At 36.1% G+C, this 21,597-nt stretch overlaps 1 protein-coding gene across 2 annotated transcripts in view; it reads left to right on the top strand.

Annotated features, from left to right (window-relative positions):
- The first annotated feature begins 7,712 nt into the window (after positions 1-7,712).
- The window catches only part of KLB (klotho beta), a 31,286-nt gene continuing 17,401 nt past the window's right edge, over positions 7,713-21,597 (top strand). The window contains exons 1-2 of one of the 2 annotated variants that reach the window (XM_043438267.1): positions 7,753-8,018; positions 8,493-8,636. In XM_043438267.1, coding sequence (XP_043294202.1) covers positions 7,899-8,018; positions 8,493-8,636 — 264 coding nt within the window. In that variant the 5' untranslated portion in view covers positions 7,753-7,898. Of the gene's footprint in view, positions 8,637-21,597 lie in introns of both variants that reach the window. The other variant, XM_043438266.1, reaches the window with a different exon arrangement.

Raw genomic sequence — 21,597 nt, 5'->3', positions numbered from 1 at the left:
AGGACTAGTTTTCTCACTGGAATGTATTAGAAACTATGTACATCAATTCCAGGCCAAAGCTTGTAAGGTTTCCACTTTCACCAACGGAGTGCAGTGGGTGAGGCCCCCCGCAAGGCCTGAGGGGCAACTGACCACACACATGAGCAGTCTGGATCTCTGAATCACCGTAAAGAAGAGCCGCCTGACAACTTGGAACTCCTTCTTCAGACAAATGTGTGGCAGATGACCTTCTGTGTGGGCCATAACTTTGTATTTCTGGGTCTGTTTATACAGTATTACCCTACCTTACATACTTGCTTAAAATATTTTCAACGGCTCCCTATTTCTTTCAAGGTAAAGCCCAAATTCCAGCAACATGGGTCATGAATTTCTTCATCACCTAGTCCCTGCCAATCTCTGCAAATCGTTTCTTGCCATCTCCCTCTAACTCTTAGGACCTGGGTGTCCTAAAAGACTTGCCAAACATTTCCATTCCTCCTTCCTTCCGCCTTCTGGCTAAATCTTGTCATTCATTCTTCTTTTTTAAGAAAAAATTAGGAGTTTTCAGGCATCTCCACTCAGCCTTCCACTTACATGCATACACATGTACACACACACACAGATTCACAATGCTGGATTATATATGACTCCTATGTGCTTCTACGCTTCCCAGGTGGCCCTAGTGGTGAAGAAGCCACCTGCCAATGCAGCAGATGCAAGACATGTGGATTTGATCCCTGGGTCAGATGATCCCTCGGAGTAGGAAATGGCACACCACTCAAGTATCCTTGCCTGGAAAATTCCACGGACAGAGGAGCCTGGCGGGCAATAGTCCATGGGACCGCAAAGAGTCAGACACAACTGAGTGAGCACAGATGTGTTTCTATAAGATTTGAATCTGTGAATTGAATCAGTGAATACTGTGATATCTTCGGTTTTAAATTCCAACCTCCAGCAAAGTGCTTGACCATAGGAGATACTCAATAAAGATTTGTTGAATGAATAGACAAATGATTAAATGATGAATTCTGGCTTCTAATATCTCAAAGCCCTCATCTATAAAATAAAGGGTTGACCCAGATGATCTCTAAAGACCCACTCAACTATAAAATTCTGTCATTTGTACAAAGCATTATGAAGTGGTGTTTTGAATGTAGAATTCCTAGAGTGTATAGATCTGCCCCACTCACCTGGTACTTGGCAGACACTATCTAAATTCTTAGACATTTTATGTTTTTTATTCTTTTTTTCCTTGACTAAACTGTAAACTCTTTTTTTTTTTTTTTAAACTGTAAACTCTTTGAGGGCAGGGATGTATATAGTCCTCTCCTAGGACCTAAGATGGATCCTTTTATGAGTAAAGTATTCAAAAAATATTTGATTGTTGTTTACAAAAAAAAAGAAGCTCCTAGTCTTGATTCACTAAGCCATGAAAAATACTTCATAAATTCATAATCTATTTTTGTAAATATTTGGAAATTTTTGTCTCAGTATTGAGTCACTGTCATCATAAAAATTTCTTCATCTATTTTTCCCTTTTATTCTTTAAAAAAAATGCCAAGACATGAAAGCAACCTAAGTGCCCATTAACAGATAAATGGATAAGGAAGATGTGGGGTATATATGTATATATATATATATATATTTATATACACACATACACACACATATATATGTGTGTATATATATATATATGAGTAATATGAAAGTGAAAGAGGAGAGTGAAAAAGCTGGCTTAAAACTCAACATTCAAAAAACAAAGATTCATGGCAAATAGATGGGGAAAAACTGGAAACAGTGAAAGACTTTATTTTCTTGGGCTCCAAAATCACTTCAGATCGTGGCTGTAGCCATGAAATTAAAAGACGCTTGCTCCTTGCAAGAAAAGCTATGACCAGTCTAGATAGCATATTACAAGGCAGAGACATTACTTTGCCAATAAAGGTCCATCTAGTCAAAGTTTTTTTCTAGTTGTCATGTATGGATGTGAGAGTTGGACCATAAAGAAAGCTGAGCACCAAAGAACTGATGCTTTTGAACTGTGGTGTTGGGAAAGACTCATGAAAGTCCCTTGGACTGAAAGGAGATCAAACCAGTCCATCCTAAAGGAAATCAGTCCTGAATATTCATCGGAAGGACTGATGCTGAAGCTCCAATACTTTGGCCACTTGATGTGAAGAACTGACACATTGGAAAAGACCCTAATGCTGGGAAAGATTGAAGACAGGAGAAGGGGATGATAGAGGATGAGATGGTTGGATGGCATCACTGACTCAATGGACATGAATTTGAGCAAGCTCTGGGAGTTGGTGATGGACAGGGAAGCCTGATGTGCTGCAGTCAATAGGGTCACAAAGAGTTGGCACGACTGAACGACTCTACTGAACTGAATGAGTAATATAGTGGAGTATTACTCAGCCATAAAAAGGAATGAAATATTACCATTTTCAGGAACACAGGAGGACCTAGAGATTATCATGCTAAGTGAAGTAAGTCAGAAAGACAAATACCACATGCTATCACTTATTTGTGGAATCTAAAATATGACACAATGAGTTTATTTACAAAACAGAAATAGAGACATAGAAAACAAACCTATGGTTACCAAAGGGAAAAGGGGTGGGATACATACCACTGTATACCACTATATATAAAATAGATAAACAACAAAGATTTACATTTTAGCACAGGAAACTATATTCAATATATTCTAATAATCTGTAATGAAAAGAATCTGAAGCTGTATACCTAAAACTAACACAATATTGTAAATCAACTATAGTTAATTTAACAAATTAACTTAAAAATGCTCAGTATATCTCTCAAAACCTAGTCTTTGTCAACAAGCTATTTTTAATTAATACTTTTTCTTGAGCAATTATAGTTACAGAGTTTCCATAAATTCCTTCACTCCCTTCCCCCACATTTTCCCCACATTTAACATCTTGCATTAGTGTGGTATATTTATTATAACTGATAATCTAATATTGATATATTATTACTAAAGTTTATAGTTTATATTAAGAGTCACTCTTTATCTTGTACATTCTATATAGGTTTTGATTAATGGGCTCAACATTACAGGAGCCTACAGAATATTTATTTCATTGCCCTAAAAAATCCCCTGCAATCCACCTATTCATGCCTTCCTCTCCCCAGTACCTGGAAACCAATAATCTTTTTACAGCTTATCATATAGTTTGAATCATACAGTATGTAGCCATTTCAGATTCATTCCTTTCACTTAGTAATGTACATTATCCTCTATGTCTTTTCCTGGCTTGATAGCTCATTTCTTATCACTGAATAATATTCCATTTACCACAACTTTGTTTACCCATTCACCTATTGAACGACATTGCTTTCAATTTTGGGCAATTATGGATAAAGCTTCTATAAACATTTATGTGCATGTTTTTGTGTGGACACAAATTTTTAATTTGAAATACTAAGAAATAGTGTGACATGATATGATATATTACCAAATGCAACATGGTAAAAATTATGGGTTGTTGTTATTGTTGTTTAGTTGCTAAGTCATGTCCAACTCTTGCGACCCCATGGACTACAGCCCACCACACTTCTCTGTCCATGGGATTCCCCAGGCAAGAATACCAGAGTGGGTTGCCATTTCCTTCTCCAGAAGATCTTTCTGATCCAAGGATCGAACCCACGTCTCCTGCACTGCAGGCAGATTTATTACCAATGAACCAGGGATGTAAAAAATGTGGGTATTTTCTTATAATTCTAAGTATTGGTTATAGTTTTTATTACATCATAACAATCATACTGATTATTCATTGTCTGGATTTTTTTCAGTTTTTTTATCTTCAATATTTTAATGTTACTATATATTCTTTAAAAATGTTAATGATGCTACAACATTTCATCAAATGGACATTTCATGCTTTAGGTAATTACTCCCCTGTGAATGAATCTTTAAATTATTTCTAATTTCTCTCTGTAATAAATAATGCTGCTATAAAAATATTTGCACACACAGCATTTTATATATTTTTAATTAATTTATTATAATATACTTCAGAAATCACTAGATTAAAAGACAGGATGAAATCTAAGACTCATGACATATTAAAAAATTGCTTTCCATGAGTATTGTGCAAATTTATACTCTAATCAGCAATGTCTTAACAACCTCATTAACATTGATTTTTATTACTTACATATATTATTGGTAATTTTATAAAAGAAAATGCTGTATAGTAATTTTTGTAAGTGCTTTTAATTACCAGTCATTTAAATTTTTTCATTAGCTACACAATTACAATTTCCTCTCTTGTATATTTTTTATTCATGTAGTTTACCCATGTATTTGATTTAGAGTATTTTTCTTATTGATTTGCAATGAATTACTTATATAATAAAAAGTTGGCCATTAGCTTTCTAGATTTGCTCATTTTTCAAGTTTGTTATTAGCTTTTCAATTTTTTATTTTTTCAAATATTTTAATTATAAATTATGTATGCTCAAATATATATCATCCTATAAACCATTTTTTATATAATTTCATATTTACTTCTGTTTCCTTCCAGATTTCTTTGGCACCATGTGGCTTATGGGATCTTAGTTCCATGACCAAGGATTGAACCTGAGCCCTCAGAAATGAAAGTGCAGAGTCCTAACCACTGGCCTGCCAGGAAATTCCCTATGTATATATATTTTTTATTTTGGTAGAATACACATAACATAAAATTTACCATCTTAAATTTCTATGGCTGTATATTTTTGAAATAAATATATTTATGAGGTTATAAATTATTACATTAAAATTTTTATTTTTATTAATCATTTCATAATATATACATACATAAAATCATTATTTGTACACCTTAAACTAAAACAATGTTATATATCAATTGTGTGCGTATGTGCTCCGTTGCTCAGTCATATCTGACTCTTGGCAACCCTTTGAACTATATCCCACCAGGCTCCTCTCTCCATGGAATTTCCCAGGCAAGAATACTGGAGTGGGTTGTCATTTCCTCCTCCAGGGGGTCTTCCCCATCCAGGGATCAGACCTGCATCTCCTGCGTCTCTTGCATTGGCAGGTGGATTCTTTACCACTGCGCCATATGGGACGCCCTATATGTCAATTTTGTCTCAATAGACCTATGAAATTTTAATTTTAAAATAGGGAACTAATTGCATCAACTCCATTCATTCAACAGACAATGATTAAGCATTTACTCTGATAACTGAGGATAAAAATTTAAATAAGAGATATTCTTACAGTCTAATAAGAGAGACAAACAGTTCTGGGATTATATGATAAATGCAGTGATAGACGTATGCATAGTATATCATTGCTACATTCCTTCATTCAACACAAGTTTAGGCCCCAGATATTCAATAGGGAACCAAACAGTAATGGCCCTTGTTTTTAAAAGACAGAGATTACAGTCAAACAAAAGATATAGATAAATGTAGTATATGTTGAGTGTCATATCAGTGAAAACATGGGCTGCCATGGGAACAGAGAGAATGTTCATTTAAATCAAATCACACTGGCTATTTTTTTCCTCCTGATCTGCCTGAGGATCAACTGCCATGATGAATGTCACTGTAACCATCTGGACCAGGAAGTTCATGACCAAACCACTGCCTCAGTAGAGACAAATGGTCACTGATGTCCTTCACCCTGGGAACACAGCAGTGCCTAAGACAGAAAGTCAGGAAAACTAGCTAAAATGTACAAAACCACACCAGATGTCATCTTGGTATTTGGATTAAGAACCCATTTTGTGGTGACAAGACAGCTGATTTACAATTCCTTAGATTACACCCCCAAAAATGAACCCGGACACAGACTTGCAAGATGCGGCCTGTATGAAAAGAAGCATATCTCAAGAAAACAGCCAAAAGAATGCAGGCGCAGAACGAAGTCAGGGGAATGTAAGGCCAATGGTGACACCGGCAAAAAGCAAGGTGGAGACTGGACAACAGGTGGAGCAGATTCTGCAGATGGAGGGACTTTATCTGCGGTGGCTGAAGATTTTTTTCAGGAGAGGGCCGATAAACTAAAACCTTCTTAAAATCTAAATGTAAAAATAAATAAAGTCAGGAGGTGACGAGTCCACCTGCCAATGCAGGTGGGTACAGATTCAATCCCTGATCTGGGAAGAGCCCACATGCCACAGAGCAAAGAAACCTGTGCGCCACGGCTGTGAGCCTGTGCTCGGAGCCCGAGCGCCCCAACTTCTGAAGCCTGCGCACCGGAGAGCCTGTGGTCCACGCCAGAAGAAGCTACTGCGGTGAGAAGTCCGTGTGCTGCAACTAGAGAGTAGCCCCTGCTTGCCACAGCGAGAGGAAAGCCCGAGCAACGGCAAAGACCCAGCATAGCCAAAAATAAATTAATAGACAAAATAATTAAAAAAAATAAAATCCATTGGGGGAGTCAGAAAGGCTTTCTAGAAGAGGTACTGCAGTTTTGAAGAACAGGCAGATCACAGCTAAGTGAAGTCTATGCAGAGAGCACGCAGACCAAGGCCCAGGGGTGGGGGCATGGATGTGTGCACAGCCCATTAAAGCCTGCTACAGATGCAGGGAAGGGGGTCGTGTGCGGTTAATGGATGAGAAATGGAGCTAAACATGTAGGCAGGAGCCAGAATTTGGTGTCTTCTAGGCTAAATCCTAGCACCACTTTCTGAATAATCATCACTTTTCACATAGAAATAAGAGCGATGTTCACTGAACACTTACTATGTGCCAGTGTGTATTCAAAGTGCTTTAAATGTATTATCTCGCAATAATTTAGGCAGCTGATACCATTATTACGCCTTCTCATACACGAAAAGAAAGTGAGGTGCAGAGAGCTGAAAGAGCTTGCCCTCTGCCACACAACTGTTAAACTCAGGCAGTCTAACTGCAGAGGCCAAACCATTAACCACTCTGCCTCTCACTAGTATGTGATACTTCAAATTTTTAACATTTTAACCAATGACCAAATAGCCAAGGTCACTTGAGGCTGTAGGTTCTGTAAAATACTTTTTTCTATTTATTCTTATTCCAGACCACGCTGTTTAAATTTTTCTTTATGTTTTCATATCCAAAGGTAGTTAGCACACAGTGTCACTATTTTCTTTTTCAGTTTTTTTTCTCTTGTAATTATGGTGTATTTATTAAGTGAATTTCCACAATAATTTTGTTGAACTAAAATTTGGGATCAGAGGACTTTGGTTAAAAGTGCATTAAATGTATAAATTAAGTTGGAAATTATTCAATGTTTCCACCCAGAAAGTGCTGTATATTTCTTCCTTCATTTTTTAATTTATAAATACATTTTTAAAATGTTCTTAAAATAAACAGTAGTTGATAAGATTACTCTTAAATGTGTTATAATTTTCATAGAAGTATAATATCTTATGTTCTCTAATTCTTTATTATTGGCATATAGGAATGCTGGAATGCTATTTATTTGTCCATAAAATTGCTTTTTCTGAAATGTGAAACATAAAATTACCAAAATCTACAAAAATAGAAAAGGTATACACTTTACTCAATAATATCTAAAACATCCAGAAAAGATTTGCATCACTATGAAAGGCGACAAAGAAACTATGGCATTTTCTTCCTTGTTTATATATAGGTTACACATTCGAACTATCTGTCACTGATGCATTTCCATATAATTTTTCCAATAATAAGAGAGAAGGCAACATGCTGGTGAGTGCAATAGAGCCACCTCCCTCAAATTACGTTGCTCTCCCTGACCCATCCTAAGTCTCACAGTTCAAGCTAATCATTGACAGAGCTTTACAATCACAAGCTTTTTTACTGAAGCGTTGATAAGACAGTCGAGCAGTTAGTGGCAAATGAAGCCAGGCTGTGCAGCATGATCTCCAGGGAATGAATGGATTTCCTTCAGCACCGATGAAAGAAACATACGCTATAGGAAAACAATGTCCAGCGGGGGACTGCAAAGATCTGTCATCCTGTCAGCGTTTATTCTCCTACGAGCTGTTACTGGATTCTCTGGAGACGGAAGAACTATATGGTCTAAAGATCCTAATTTCAGTCCGGTAAATGAAAGTCAGCTGTTTCTCTATGACACTTTTCCTAAAAACTTTTTCTGGGGCGTTGGGACTGGAGCATTTCAAGTGGAAGGAAATTGGAAGGCAGACGGAAAAGGACCTTCTATATGGGATCACTTCATCCATACACACCTTAAAAATGTCAACAGCACGAATAGTTCCAGTGACAGTTACATTTTTCTGGAAAAGGACTTATCAGCCCTGGATTTTATAGGCGTTTCTTTCTATCAATTTTCAATTTCCTGGCCAAGGCTTTTCCCGGGTGGAATAGTATCAGCTGTCAACGCAAAAGGTCTCCAGTATTACGATACTCTTCTCAATGCTCTGGTACTTAGAAACATTGAACCTATAGTTACTTTATACCATTGGGATTTGCCTTTGGCGCTCCAGGAAAAATATGGGGGGTGGAAAAATGAAACCATGATAGATTTCTTCAATGACTATGCCACATACTGTTTCCAGACGTTTGGGGACCGTGTCAAATATTGGATTACAATTCACAACCCATATCTAGTCGCTTGGCATGGGTATGGGACTGGTATCCATGCTCCTGGAGAGAAGGGAAATTTAGCAGCTGTCTACAGCGTGGGACACAACCTGATCAAGGTACTGTACAGCTGACTTCATAGCATACTTTCAGAATATAAAGAGCAGGAGTTTAAAAGAAACTCTATAAAAATGTATGCTTCATATAAATAACTTTTTACTGAAATCAGCTCAACTAATTTTAGTCTAATTCACAAGTTCTATCCTCAGATTTCATACTTAAGGTAGTGCATGTTTTATTTACCTAAGCTACTATTACTGTATTAACCCAATTATTTTCCCTAAATATTGCACTTTTTAAATTAACTATTTTAAAACCTACAGCTATACATCAGAAAGTGAGAATATGAGTTTACTTTCATCCTGTGGAAATCCAGTCTTTCATAAATTTAATTGTTGAAATCCTTTTTCGGATCATATGCAACCAATTCAGAACTTAAAGTTAAGGCATGACCATTCCAAACACGTATTTGTTGTTGATATTGCTATTCTTAGTGATACTTAGCAATAATGAGGTAGATAAATGTTAGCTAACTGATGATACATATTAAATGCCGGAATTGAAATAAATGTATTTCACAGTTGATTTTGTGTTACATGGCAGAAAAGATGAGACTATTTGTTCTAGGAGTTAAAATTAAACTAGTAATATAACAACTGGAAAGAAAATGCTCTATTAAGTGTTTTAAAGGAGTATATTTCAAAACCTAGAGTTTATGTTGGGAAATGCTAAAATGATTAAAAGAATAGTGAAATGTAAGGAAAATAATAGCTAATATTTATTGAGAAGTTATTATTTACCACAAATGACATTAAGCATATTATATGTATTATCATATTTAATCCTCATAATAACCTTATGAACTAGGTCCTTTATTATCCCCATTTTAAAGATGAGGAAACTGAAGCTTAATGAGATTAAATAAGTTGCCCAAGGTTACAGTGTAAAATCAGCTGTTGTGACCATGGAATTTATAAATTACAACATTATTAAACACAGAATATCTATATTAAGAATATTTTTAAAAGAGCAATCTTTCAGGAATTTTCAAGAGATTTTTGTCTTACATTGAGGCTAATATCTAGAATCAGGCTTCACTTTTCAATCTAGTTTACTTGGAAAAAATAAATTACTCTGGACACCTGCCACATTTTGAAAATGAAAAAATCTTTACTAGTAGGGTTTAATAATGTGCTAGGAGAAGTAATTTGATGTTTTAATAATCAAATTAAATATATAGAAACAGAAAAATGTATAGGAACATAAAATCACTCTATGTCTAAATTTGCACATACAAAAATACCTGTTAACCCTTCTTTCCTTTTTGAACTTTTTGGATTATTATACATGTGCATTGCACTATTTCAGTCACACCTGCCCTTGGAGTTCAGTTAACAGATTGCAATACAATCTCAAGGTCATTTACGTATCTTTGACTATACTTGTGTACAGAACAAATATTAATGTATAGATATACTGTGATTTGGCAAATAGGCCTCAAAGGGGAGAAAGCATACAGCTACTAACTATGAAGATTATGCATATATATATTTTAGAAAAATATTCCTTTTATTTAGTTATTTAAATTATTAAAATAATACATGCTCGTGTAAATTGAGATATAAAGTGAAAAAGTTAAATTTATCCCTCCCTCTACACCTGATAATCCCAAACTCAAGGAAACTACTGTTAGTAGTATCTCATATAGTCTTCATAAAGCTTTCTATGCAAATATACACATGTGCATATATGCTTATTTAACCTTTTTATAAAGAAAAATATTCTAAATTGTTAAAAGTTTTTGGTCACCTGGAAAAATGTTAACAATTAGAATTATCATGAAGAATATGTTTCAGTGGTTAATTTAAAGCCCTAAAAACTATCTGGTAAAAACACACAGAAAAAAAGTTTTAATTAATAAATAGATACTGTTTCCAAACTTATTCTATCAAAGCTATATTTTCAGATATTTTTCATTTTCCTCTAATTTGAGATAAACTCTGTCTTTAACATAAAATTAGATAAAATTTATTGTTTAAAATAAAAGGCTTACGTTTTGATTATTTTCCAAATAATTACTTCCATCCCTTTAAGTTTCTAAATCACTGACCTACATAAGGAGCATGAGGGGTCCCTTGTAATCAGTCAGAAAGTGAAATGTGCTGCATAACCCAGTGACTTATAGCACCAGAGAGAAATCTTGCAATACTTTGGCAGCTCGGGGTGAACTAGATTTTCTCATTTACCCCCTCTCTGGCCTTCCTTTAACATAGAAAAGATTCATTTGATATGTTATGTTGCAACAAAGTATTTCTCCCTTATTATGCCAACTTGTGACCCACAAGAAGCATTTCTTTAGGCTTAGTTTTTTGTCCAAGAACATTTATTGAGTTAAAAAAAAAACTAATATAAAACTAAATTCATAGGTCATTTATAGACCACTTTATTCCCCAACCCTCAGATACCGAAAAGATTTCACAGTGGCTCTTTGTAGCCTTTCTAGTTCCAGGATGATGTTGGAAATACCATCTTAGTCTTAAATGTTCTGGTTTGCAGGAAACCTGAAGGATCTAGCCAGTCCTGAGACTGACCTGGAATCTAGATTTCATTTTATTGCATATCTGGGGATTACTTTAGAGCAAACTAAGTCTCAGGTAAAAATCTGCCACAATGATACCTACTAATAGATGCTCCACTCTGAGTTTTTAAACATTTGGACAGAAAGAGGGTGCATTCTTTGGCCTTGACCATCTCTAAACACTGTAATCATAGCTTTAAATATTTTCTATGATTTTTACAATAACCTTCCCAGGTACCTATTATCATCTCTGTTTACAGAGTGACATTTCTACCAAGCATCATGTCACTGCTTTGCATAAAATCCATTAGTGGCTTTCCAAAGTTTTAGGAATGAAGTCCCAAGTTTTCACAAGATCTTCAAGACACAACCCCAGCCTCCATTTCCTCCCTCCTGGCCACAAACGCTAACCCCTAGTACTCGACGCTCCATAATAACGCTCTGCTAGGAGTGCTTTGTGAAAGGGAAACCCACTCAGTCGTGTCCGACTCTTTGTGACCCCATGAACTGTAGCTCACCAGGCTCCTTTGTCCATGGGATTCTCCAGGCAAGAATACTGGAGTGGGTAGCCGTTCCCTTCTCCGGGGGATCTTCCTGACCCAGTGATCGAACCCAGGTCTCTCGTATCACGGGCAGATCCTTTACTGTCTGAGCCACCCCAGAACCCCGGAGGGCCTTAATTTTACGCTGCTATTCCTCTCCACGCAGCCTCTGTGCGTGCGTGCTAAGTCTACTGGCGCTCTATCCAGCTGGAACGCCCTTCTTCCTCCCTGCTTTATCCAACTAATGTCCTTCAAGACTCAATTTCGGCAGTCTCCGCTTCCAAGTTCTCGACTCAGCAGAGTTAGTGCCCCTCCTGAGAGCCCCCGTAATAAGACTGCTTGCTTCTGTCATAGCACTCCTTTCATCTGGTATTCTTCCATCTCCCTCCACTAGCCTGAGAGTTCTTTGCAAGGAGAGACTGTTTGATGTGTTTTATGTTTCCAGCACCTAACACAGAATATTAGGTACATGCTAGGTATTAATATTGTGGAATGAATGGTTTGGGATTTCTATCTTATACCTTGTAATCAAAGAACCCACCACAAGTTCAAAATTCATATTTCATTGCATTCTAGCTAATTCTTGAAATATTGCTTATATTTATTCAGTGGTGTGTTTTATAAGTTAGGATTCTTGGTTGCAAGAGACAGAAACCTAACTCAAGTTGACTTAAGCAAAAATGAGCAATTTCCTGTAACCAAATCACAGGGATGAATGGACCCAGTAACTAGGACACCCTCAGAGGCCCTTTATCTTAGTCTGGCTTGTTCATTTCTTCTTATGGGTTTGCCCCATACTCTCCTTTGTAGAGGAAAGTGTTCTCTGTCCCAAAATCAGGTTTTAAAATCCCAGAGACAAGGTTCTAGCCTGTTTGGCCTATGCATGCGTGCCTCAGGGCAGCAAAACGCTAGGTTTTCATGTTAATAAAGGCAGTAATGGTATCTGTTTTTATTCTATCTGTAAATTGACAAATATGCAAAATAATTTAAATATATGAATTTTTCTTCCCTTAAAATGAAATATTTGAGAGCCTCTGAGTAAAGACACAGCGAAGTGGGGGATATGAGTTTGCTCATAAGATGGTAACTCCTTCAGTTTATTACTCCTCTAAATACTGCCAGCTTCTATGACAGTTCTGATCATTTCATGGCTTTAAGTTATTATCTGTCATAGACGTGTACTGTTTACATAGTACCAGGATTTCTTAACCTGGGTGCTGTTGACATATGGGGCCAAATAATTCTCCCTCCTCGCGAGCTGTCCTGCGCTTTGCAGGATGTTCAGCAGCGTTCCTGGCCTCTATCCCCTAGATGACAGTGGCACGCTTGTCCCCAGGGTTACAACCAAAATTGTCTCCAGACATTGCCAAATGTCCCCTGGAATTGAGGGGGGGTGCAAAATTTCTCCCCCTTCCCTCCCTTGAAAACCACTGACTTAAAGCTATAAATTGTCAACTGGTTAAAGATATGAAGCATAAAGAACAGCAACTTTGAAATACAATCAGTATGAGGGACATACAATTGTCTCAGTTTTACAAAATCATCTCAAGGAGATTTTCACCAGACTTGTTAAGTTCTATACACAGACCCTAATCTATAGCATATCAGGATGTGTTTGGAGAACAAATGACGCTTTAAAAAATATTAAACGAGAAATTAACATTGATGATTGTATCTAGTTTGGCTTTTCACACATTGGGAATAAAGACTGTTCCTACTAGTTTTGTGTTATTTGTAAAATACTTTAAAAAGTTGCCCCAACCCATTCCTCTTATATAGTTACTTATGAACAAAACAATAAACTTACTTTTTGCACACTTGTTCTTTTTTAAGAGTAAAATTCAAGAATTCAGACAAAATGTTATAGAAGCAATATTATAAATACATTAATATTTATCCATTTTTGATGCCATAACTTTGTGTTTCACAAAGCATTACTTCATGGTGGCTTTTTGCTGGCTCGTTTGTATACCCAAGTACCACATGCATTATTATTTTTTCTTTAAAAATGTTTATTTTGAGGGGAGTCTCCTGGGGTTCTAATGGTTAAGATTTGGTATTTTCACTGCCATAGCCTGGGGTTCAATCCCTGGTTGGGTAACTGAAATTCCATAAGATGATTGGCCAGAAAAAAAGATAGTGAAAAAAACAGTTTATTTTGAAAGGAAATCTTATATCCTATTATATATGAAAGACCAGTGTTTTCTAATATCCTTAAATATGTGACATTTAAAATAAAAGAATGTTCATCTTTGTTATGCCCAATATCATATTCCATGCAAAAAGATATAGATGTACCAGCCTTGAAAAACCATAATGAATATCTAAATTTTATTCTGCATTTGAGTATATATTCAGTGGGATTCCCTTGTGGCTCAGAGGGTGAAGACTCTGCCTGCAATGCAGGAGATCTGAGTTTGATCCATGGGTCGGGAAGATCCCCTGGAGAAGCAAATGGCAACCTACTCCAGTATTCTTGCCTGGAAAATCCCATGGATGGAGGAGCCTGGCAGGCTACAGTCCACAGGGTCACAAAGAATCTGTCACGAGTGAGTGACTTCACTTTCACTTTTCACTTTTTTCAGTCCTAATACCAAACACAGTGTATCATTTAAAAATGTGTCATAAAATACATTTTCTTATGCAGTTAAAGTAATTTTAGTAGCGTAAAACTATTCATTAAACGGGAAAATGTCAATATTTATCTTTATGTATGAGTATTTTAAATATTCATATTTTATTTTCTGAATATTTTACATTTATTTGAAATAAACTTTTCAGTAAAATCTTTAATGAAATAGAATTACATAAAAGAAAATATAGGTCAACACTGTTTGTATACCACACACAAATGATGAAATGATATCTTTAAATTCCTCAGGGGCTCAAGAGATTGCTTAATACTGTGAAACAGGCTTTCAGGACAAGATATGTTGGGAAACTCTACTCGAGGTCAAGGCCTCACCAGTTTGTTCCTGAGCCTGGAATATGACTTGATTTATACCCTATTTTTCCACCTCTTTGAGGAACTCTGTCTTGGCATTTATTGGCGTCATTCCCTCAGAGAAGGTCACACAAGGCTGCATATGTATTAGGTATTCAATAAATAATTCAATTGATTATTTTCTATTTAAGGAAAATCTGCTTTGCCCCAGAAAGGATTTAAAATTGTAATTGAATAAAAGTGGCTTCAGACGCACACACACACACACACACACCAAACCAGATACTGGCATAAACATATTGTCTTTTCAGAACATGCAAATTCACTGTGTGTACCTGCTTCTATGAAAAAGTTTACATTGAAAGCCCATCTCAAAACAAGGTGTACAATGTCGACAGCTCTGAAAGCTGGGTGGTGTGTTTTCAGGGGTCATTATATTATCCTTTCTACCTTATGTGTTATGACAACTTTCACAATTAAAAGCAAAAAATACATAAAGTAAGAAAGCAAAGAGATTATTTTGTATTTTGAAAAGAAAAGAAAACACTCATCGTTCTATAGTATGCTTCTTAAGGGTTCTGTCAAAATTCCTAACCAAAATTTAATGCTAAAACTGCAGAAACAGCTGTGAAAAAGCCACCATTCACATGATTTATAGCTAAACCTTCTTTGGCAACAGACGGCTGCAACTGTTTTCTTGAACAAGAAGGCTGCCCTGTTTCATAGGCACATTTAAATAGATTAAATGTCATTTTTAAACCTCTTCAGCCCAACGCCCCCCCCCCCCAATATTCTGAAAACTAAGCGTAATATTTTAAAATGGAGTTTCTAGCAGGAGCACTTTTTAGCTTGTCTTGGTTACAGAGAAGCAAAACCTTCAAGGATCATCTGAAATGGTTTTTTTCCATGAAAAAAAAAGAGGAATTTTTAAAAGCTCCCTTGTTAAAATTGGGTTGCAAGACAACAATATATTAAAATTAACTTTTGTTAAATCTGCTAGCTAAAAAACTTGCCCAAGCTTTTCTGTCCATGAGAACATTAAAAAAAACTAACTTGCTACCTTCCACCACTTCCCTTCTAATACCAAAACCAACAAAACAAAGGAAAAATAACAGAAATAGAGTAAAGGACAGAAACTGGTTTAATTCTTAAAAAGTGGGCACTTGAGACAATTATTACAGATAGCTTTTTTATGTTCTATTATACTATTCTTAATAGCTATCATGATAAGACTATTTTATTGCACACCTATTATTGTGTCAGAAACTGTACTAGGTTGCCATTTCCTTCTCCACTTTTCATATGTTACCTCGTTTAATTTTTAAATCAACCCTGCCAGGTAGGTATTCTTAGAGGCATTTTATAGTTGATGAAACTGAAGCCCACAGAAATTTGTATTTTGTATGATTGTGAGATTACACAACTGTACAAATGTGTTTTTTTTAATTCACAATAGGTGTCAGATCCAAAATTTAAATTTCATTGGTCTGAATACAAGTTAGCAAGTTAGCTGACATGAATCAGCTACCTAGCCTCAGCAAAAAAGAACAATTTACAGCCACTTGTGTTGATGCAGACTTGATAGATATTTGACTTCACTTTGCCTATTTAAAGATCAAAACAATCTAGCTGTGTGTTTTATTTGTCCACAAAATCTATAAACAGTTTATCCCTAACTCGTGCATTAATCATGAGGTTTATTATCTGTCCCATGATTTTAATTTTTATTTGTCAGAACTTTAATGTTCCATTAAAGTTCTATTTACTCATATATGTGTGCTTTTGGCAATACCATCTAAAGTTTAAAAATGCTAACATAATTATTCATTTAATTAGCTAATGCATGGTATATATATAACATTATATGTATATAAATATGTGTATATATGTGTGTGTGTGTGTGTGTGTGTATATATATATATATATTTTTTTTTTTTGGCCTCACTGAGCAGCTTGCAGGATTTCAGTTTCCCAACAGGGATTGAACCCAGGCCATGGCAGTGAAAACCCAGAATCCTAACCACTAGGCCACCAGGGAACGCCATAGTACCTATATTATAATCCCAACTCATCTTTATTAGGACCTAAGACGCATCTAACAAGATATAGGAAATAGTGATCAAGCAAGTTAAAATTAGTATTCTTATCAATGTTTCTAATCAAATTTGAATACAAGGTTAAAACAGCTTTTGGATAAGAATTGCCAGAGAGTTTCAATAACCAGAATACCATTGTTTGACAGAAGAGTCTAGTAAAAAAACTATTTGTAGAGGACAGTTGGTATTTTAAAACCTTCAAGAGACCTGTGTTTACCTTTTCTAATCATTAAGTAGAAAAAGTTATACTTCAGTGAATGATTAACAGGTTTAAATAAATGTAATTATAAGTGTTCAGAGAATAACATTGTGATCGTATTTAAACAGCTTGATTTGATGTGAACACTCTCATAGAAAATTAGGCCCAAATGGAGATCGAAAATATTGTAACTAATGGAAACAGTGCTAGATACAATGAAACTATGAACTGAGGGAAACATTATGCTAGTTTATAATATAATACATGTGTCATTTAATTGCATGCAATAAATCTTACTGAGAAAACTATTAGAAAATAATTTATATTAAAAGAAAAAGGAGTAATTAAAATTATTGAACATTAACAGCAATTCTGTTGCTGGAAAGCAGAGGGACACTGAGAATAGACTAGAACCTTCTAACTTACTAACCAATAAATAGTGAATCACAGAAGTAATGAAAGTGACTTCCTGGGTGATCTAATCAGTTCAGTCGGTCAGTCATGTCCGACTCTTCGTGACCCCATGAATCGCAGCACGCCAGGCCCCCCTGTCCATCACCAACTCCCGGAGTCCACCCAAACTCATGCCCATCGAGTCGGTGAAGCCATCCAGCCATCTCATCCTCTGTCGTCCCCTTCTCCTCCTGCCCCCAATCCCTCCCAGCATCAGGGTCTTTTCCAGTGAGTCAACTCTTCGCACGAGGTGACCGAAGTACTGGAGTTTCAGCTTCAGCATCAGTCCTTCCAATCTAATAGTGCTACCTAAAAACTGGGGGAGCCTTGAGGCTGGTGAAAACCAGGATCCTTTAGTATTTTGAAGGAGTCCATTCATTGGTTCTCTACAGCATCATATCTTGACCAGAGATTCTGTGACTGAGTCTTAAATAAAGTGTTGGGTTTACTGTTATCAGTTCATTTTACATGGTAATCACATGTTATTGTATGCTTCCTCATTTTACCTTTAAATATCAACATGTTATTCTTGAGTGAAAAAAAAAAACAAAGACATTCTTTAATATATAATGAAATCCAGAAGAACAGAACTTTTTCTTTAAGTCACTTTTTTTTTTTATTTGAGACTTTTGGAACTTCAGAGAAAATGAAAAGTGATAGCACAGAGCAATTAAATTCACTGACAGGAAACATCTGTTTCAACCTATTCTCTTGACTTTTTAAAATTTCAAAATAGTGCATTTTTACTACAAAACATTTAAACAATACAGAAAGACATAAAGTTAAAAATGAACAGTCTTCTCTTTTCTTACTCCCTAAATCCATAGCCCAGAACTAACAATGCTAGCAGCTTGCTCAATGTCAAAATACATTTCTCTCTCTATATAAGCCTATGCATATAGACATTTTTTAAAACTTTGAATCATATTATTACATTAAGATTTTGTTATCATTTCTAACTAATTGAAATGTATGAATAAGTATACTATTTTTCTTCTACTTCTTTCTGTACTTCTCTCCTACTAGAGGTCATAGGTCACCTGAGGGCAGGAGCTATCTTGTTAATATTTTTTCTAAATTTACTAAAGTGCCTTGTATTTGTTTTCTCTTTGTATGTATGCTTTTTTTTTTGTTTTGTTTGTTTGTTTTTAAGCAGGGTATTGGGAAAGTCTTCAATTAGCAACAATCGCACTATGGATAAATTTAATTGGCTACAATACTGTCACTGTGCAAAGCTGCCTTGTTTTGTTAAATAAGTGTTTATAGACTTGATTAATTTAAGCAAATAATCACCATAATGAATGAAGAGTGAAGAAAAGGATAAAATAATAGCCATGGGTTGAAGAAAAGTGAGAAGTAAAAATGATTTCTCTAAACTTGCTTTTACTGTTGTGTATAATTTCTTTAAGGGGAAAAAATAATTAAGCAGAACGAGAGGTAATGCTGATGAACCCTCTGTTTTGGGACTGAGGTGATGTCCCAGCTGGTAAGGCTGGATGAAAAGTGAAAGTGAAAGTCACTCAGTTATGTCTGACTCTTTGCGACCCCATGGACTATAGCCCATCAGGCTCCTCTGTCCATGGAATTCTCCAGGCCTGAATACTGGAGTGGGTTGCCTTTTCCTTCTCCAGGGAATCTTCCCAACCCAGGGATCAAACCTGCTTCTCTTGCACTGAAGGTGAATTCTTTACTGCTGAGCCACAAGGGAAGTCCTCCTGAAGTGTTCCTGGCAGCCCGTCACATGCCTTCCTCACTGTACTGACCGTTTCTGTGCCATGTCTGTTACATACTCCTTGCATTTACACGGCCTCTTCAATCACCTTTGAGTCTAAGATATAAATGTCTGTTTTGAAAACACATAGTTTCATGTGCATCATGTCCAGAAATGACAGTGACCTAGAGGTTGAAGGATTTAGCTCTAATTCTAGCTTTGTACTAACTGAGACATTGGGCAAGTTACTTATTTCTTGTGCTTCAGCATCTTCTCCATAACAGAGAGTTTTAAAGAATTAGACCGGATGATCTCTAAAGTCCATCTTCTACCTCTAATTAGCAGGCAAGAACACAAAACTTGGAGCCATACAGCCTCGGCTTGACTTAACTTATGAACAAACCACCTAACCTCTCTTCCCTTGCTCTCTTATAAAATGGGAATAATAATAGTACCTACCTCTCGAGATTTAAATGAGGACTGTAATGAGATAGGACATGGAAAGTAGTTAGAATAGTGCTTAGTATCTTTATTAACTGAACAATAAATGTTTGTTATTCAGTCGCTAAGTTGTTTCCAACTCTTTGCAATTCCATGGATTGCAGCATGCCAGGCTTCCTTGTCCTTCACTATCTCCCAGAGTTTGCTCAAACTCATGTCCATTGAGTCAATGATGCCATCCAACCATCTCATTCTCTATCGCCCTCTTCTCCTCCTGCCCTCAATCTTTCCCAGCATTAGAGTCTTTTCCAATGAGTCAGCTCTTCTCATCAGGTGGCCAGAGTATTAGAGCTTCAGCATCAGTCCTTCCAGTGAATATTTGGGATTGATTTCCTTTAGGATAGATTGGTTTGGTCTCCTTGCTGTCCCCGGGACTCTCAAGAGCCTTCTCCAGCATGACCAAAAGCATTAGTTCTTTAGTGCTCAGCCTTCTTTATGGTCCAACTCTCACATCCATACATGACTACTGGAAAAACCATAGCTTTGACTATACAGACCTTTGTTAGCAAAGTGATGTAGGAAAGCTATGACAAACCTAGACAGTGTATTAAAAAGCTCAGTATGTTTAGCACTAGATATATGTTTATTTTTATTACTGTTTATATTATAAATTTTCTATGATTCTGCAATTTAAACACTATTCTATTTTATCATGAAAATCACTCACCTTTAAGGAACTGTTTAATTATGACTTGTGCAAAGATGATGCTGGACTAAGTGCTATGCAACCAAAGCATCCCTGCCCTTTCAGTCTAACATTGACATTGGTGTACAGATCACCATCTTCAGTCAAGACAGTCAAGTGTAAAAATGGTTCCTAAGGGATGCAGTTAGCCTCTGACAGCAGTGAGGACAATATCCAATGTCAACATTGCTAGTTCTAGGAAAGAGGGGAATTACACATAAATGTCACACGCTGTACTAGGCACTTGGACAACAACATGGTTTTCTGAAAATCCCAAATTTGCTGGTAGGTCCTCCATGAACTTTCTACATGATCCTAAATTTCAGACACATAAAGATATTTTATTCTCAACAGGCAAGAGTGAGACCCTCATTCTAAGACTATTTAGTTCTTTTAATAACCAAGTGCAGCAGAAAGAAAATGTAATTTTAAAACAGTCTGTCGTGGTTCATGTCAAATGGCCTTTCCCCAAGATTCAAAATTTAGAACTGGTGGGACATAGAGAAAACCGGATGGTTTAGTATAGTGTTCAGAGAGGCCTGGGTTCGCATCCTGGCTCCACAACTATTCAGTCTCTGTAAACTTCAGTTTCTTCTCTAAAATGGGAAAATAAAACCTGCTCTGCAGAGGCTGTATTATCAACAGTGTATCTCAGGTCACCAGCAAACTAGCCGATCCATAGTGGGCATTCATTCAACAAGTGTTCTATGCCAGGCTCTCCCCTGAGCATCTGTTTGTAAAACTGTGAACAAAATAGATACAGTCCCTACACTTAAGAAGCCTGTAGGCCAAGAGTGGATCTATGTTGCATGAGATTTACATAAAGGAAAAAAAAGCAAAAAAAAAATCATAAACACAAGTGTTGGTACAAAAGTAAACATCTATTTAGAATGAGAAAAATATTACAAAATTACTGTAGTAATTGTAGTCTTAGAGATTCAGATTATTTTCTGAGGTCTCTCCAAGGAATTTATCAGAAATATTTAATTAGAAACATTTCCAATCACTGTCTGGCTCCCCATTCCACCCAGGACATTTCATGGGGACTCAGGCCAGTGAGGAGCCCTGAAATTTTAGGATCCTTAGGATCACAGTCAGTCTGCCTTTCTGGCAAGCCCCAAAGTGGTAGGTCTTCTTTTTACTTTTGTAATAATTATATTATTTGTAATTTTCAGAGTGGTTTCCATATTGACTACCTTTAACTTTTTATTTCTAAATTCTGAGGAAAGGCTTCAAGTCTCCTATCCAGGCCATTTTGGCTTCAGTTATACTTGGAGATATAGTCTTTTTGCATGAAAATATTACTAACAG

Source organism: Cervus canadensis, chromosome 19 (genome assembly GCF_019320065.1).
Source record: "Cervus canadensis isolate Bull #8, Minnesota chromosome 19, ASM1932006v1, whole genome shotgun sequence".
NCBI classification, from domain to species: Eukaryota; Metazoa; Chordata; class Mammalia; order Artiodactyla; family Cervidae; genus Cervus; species Cervus canadensis.
Note: the sequence above shows the minus strand (reverse complement) of the source record. Positions and strands in the feature narration are given on the sequence as shown.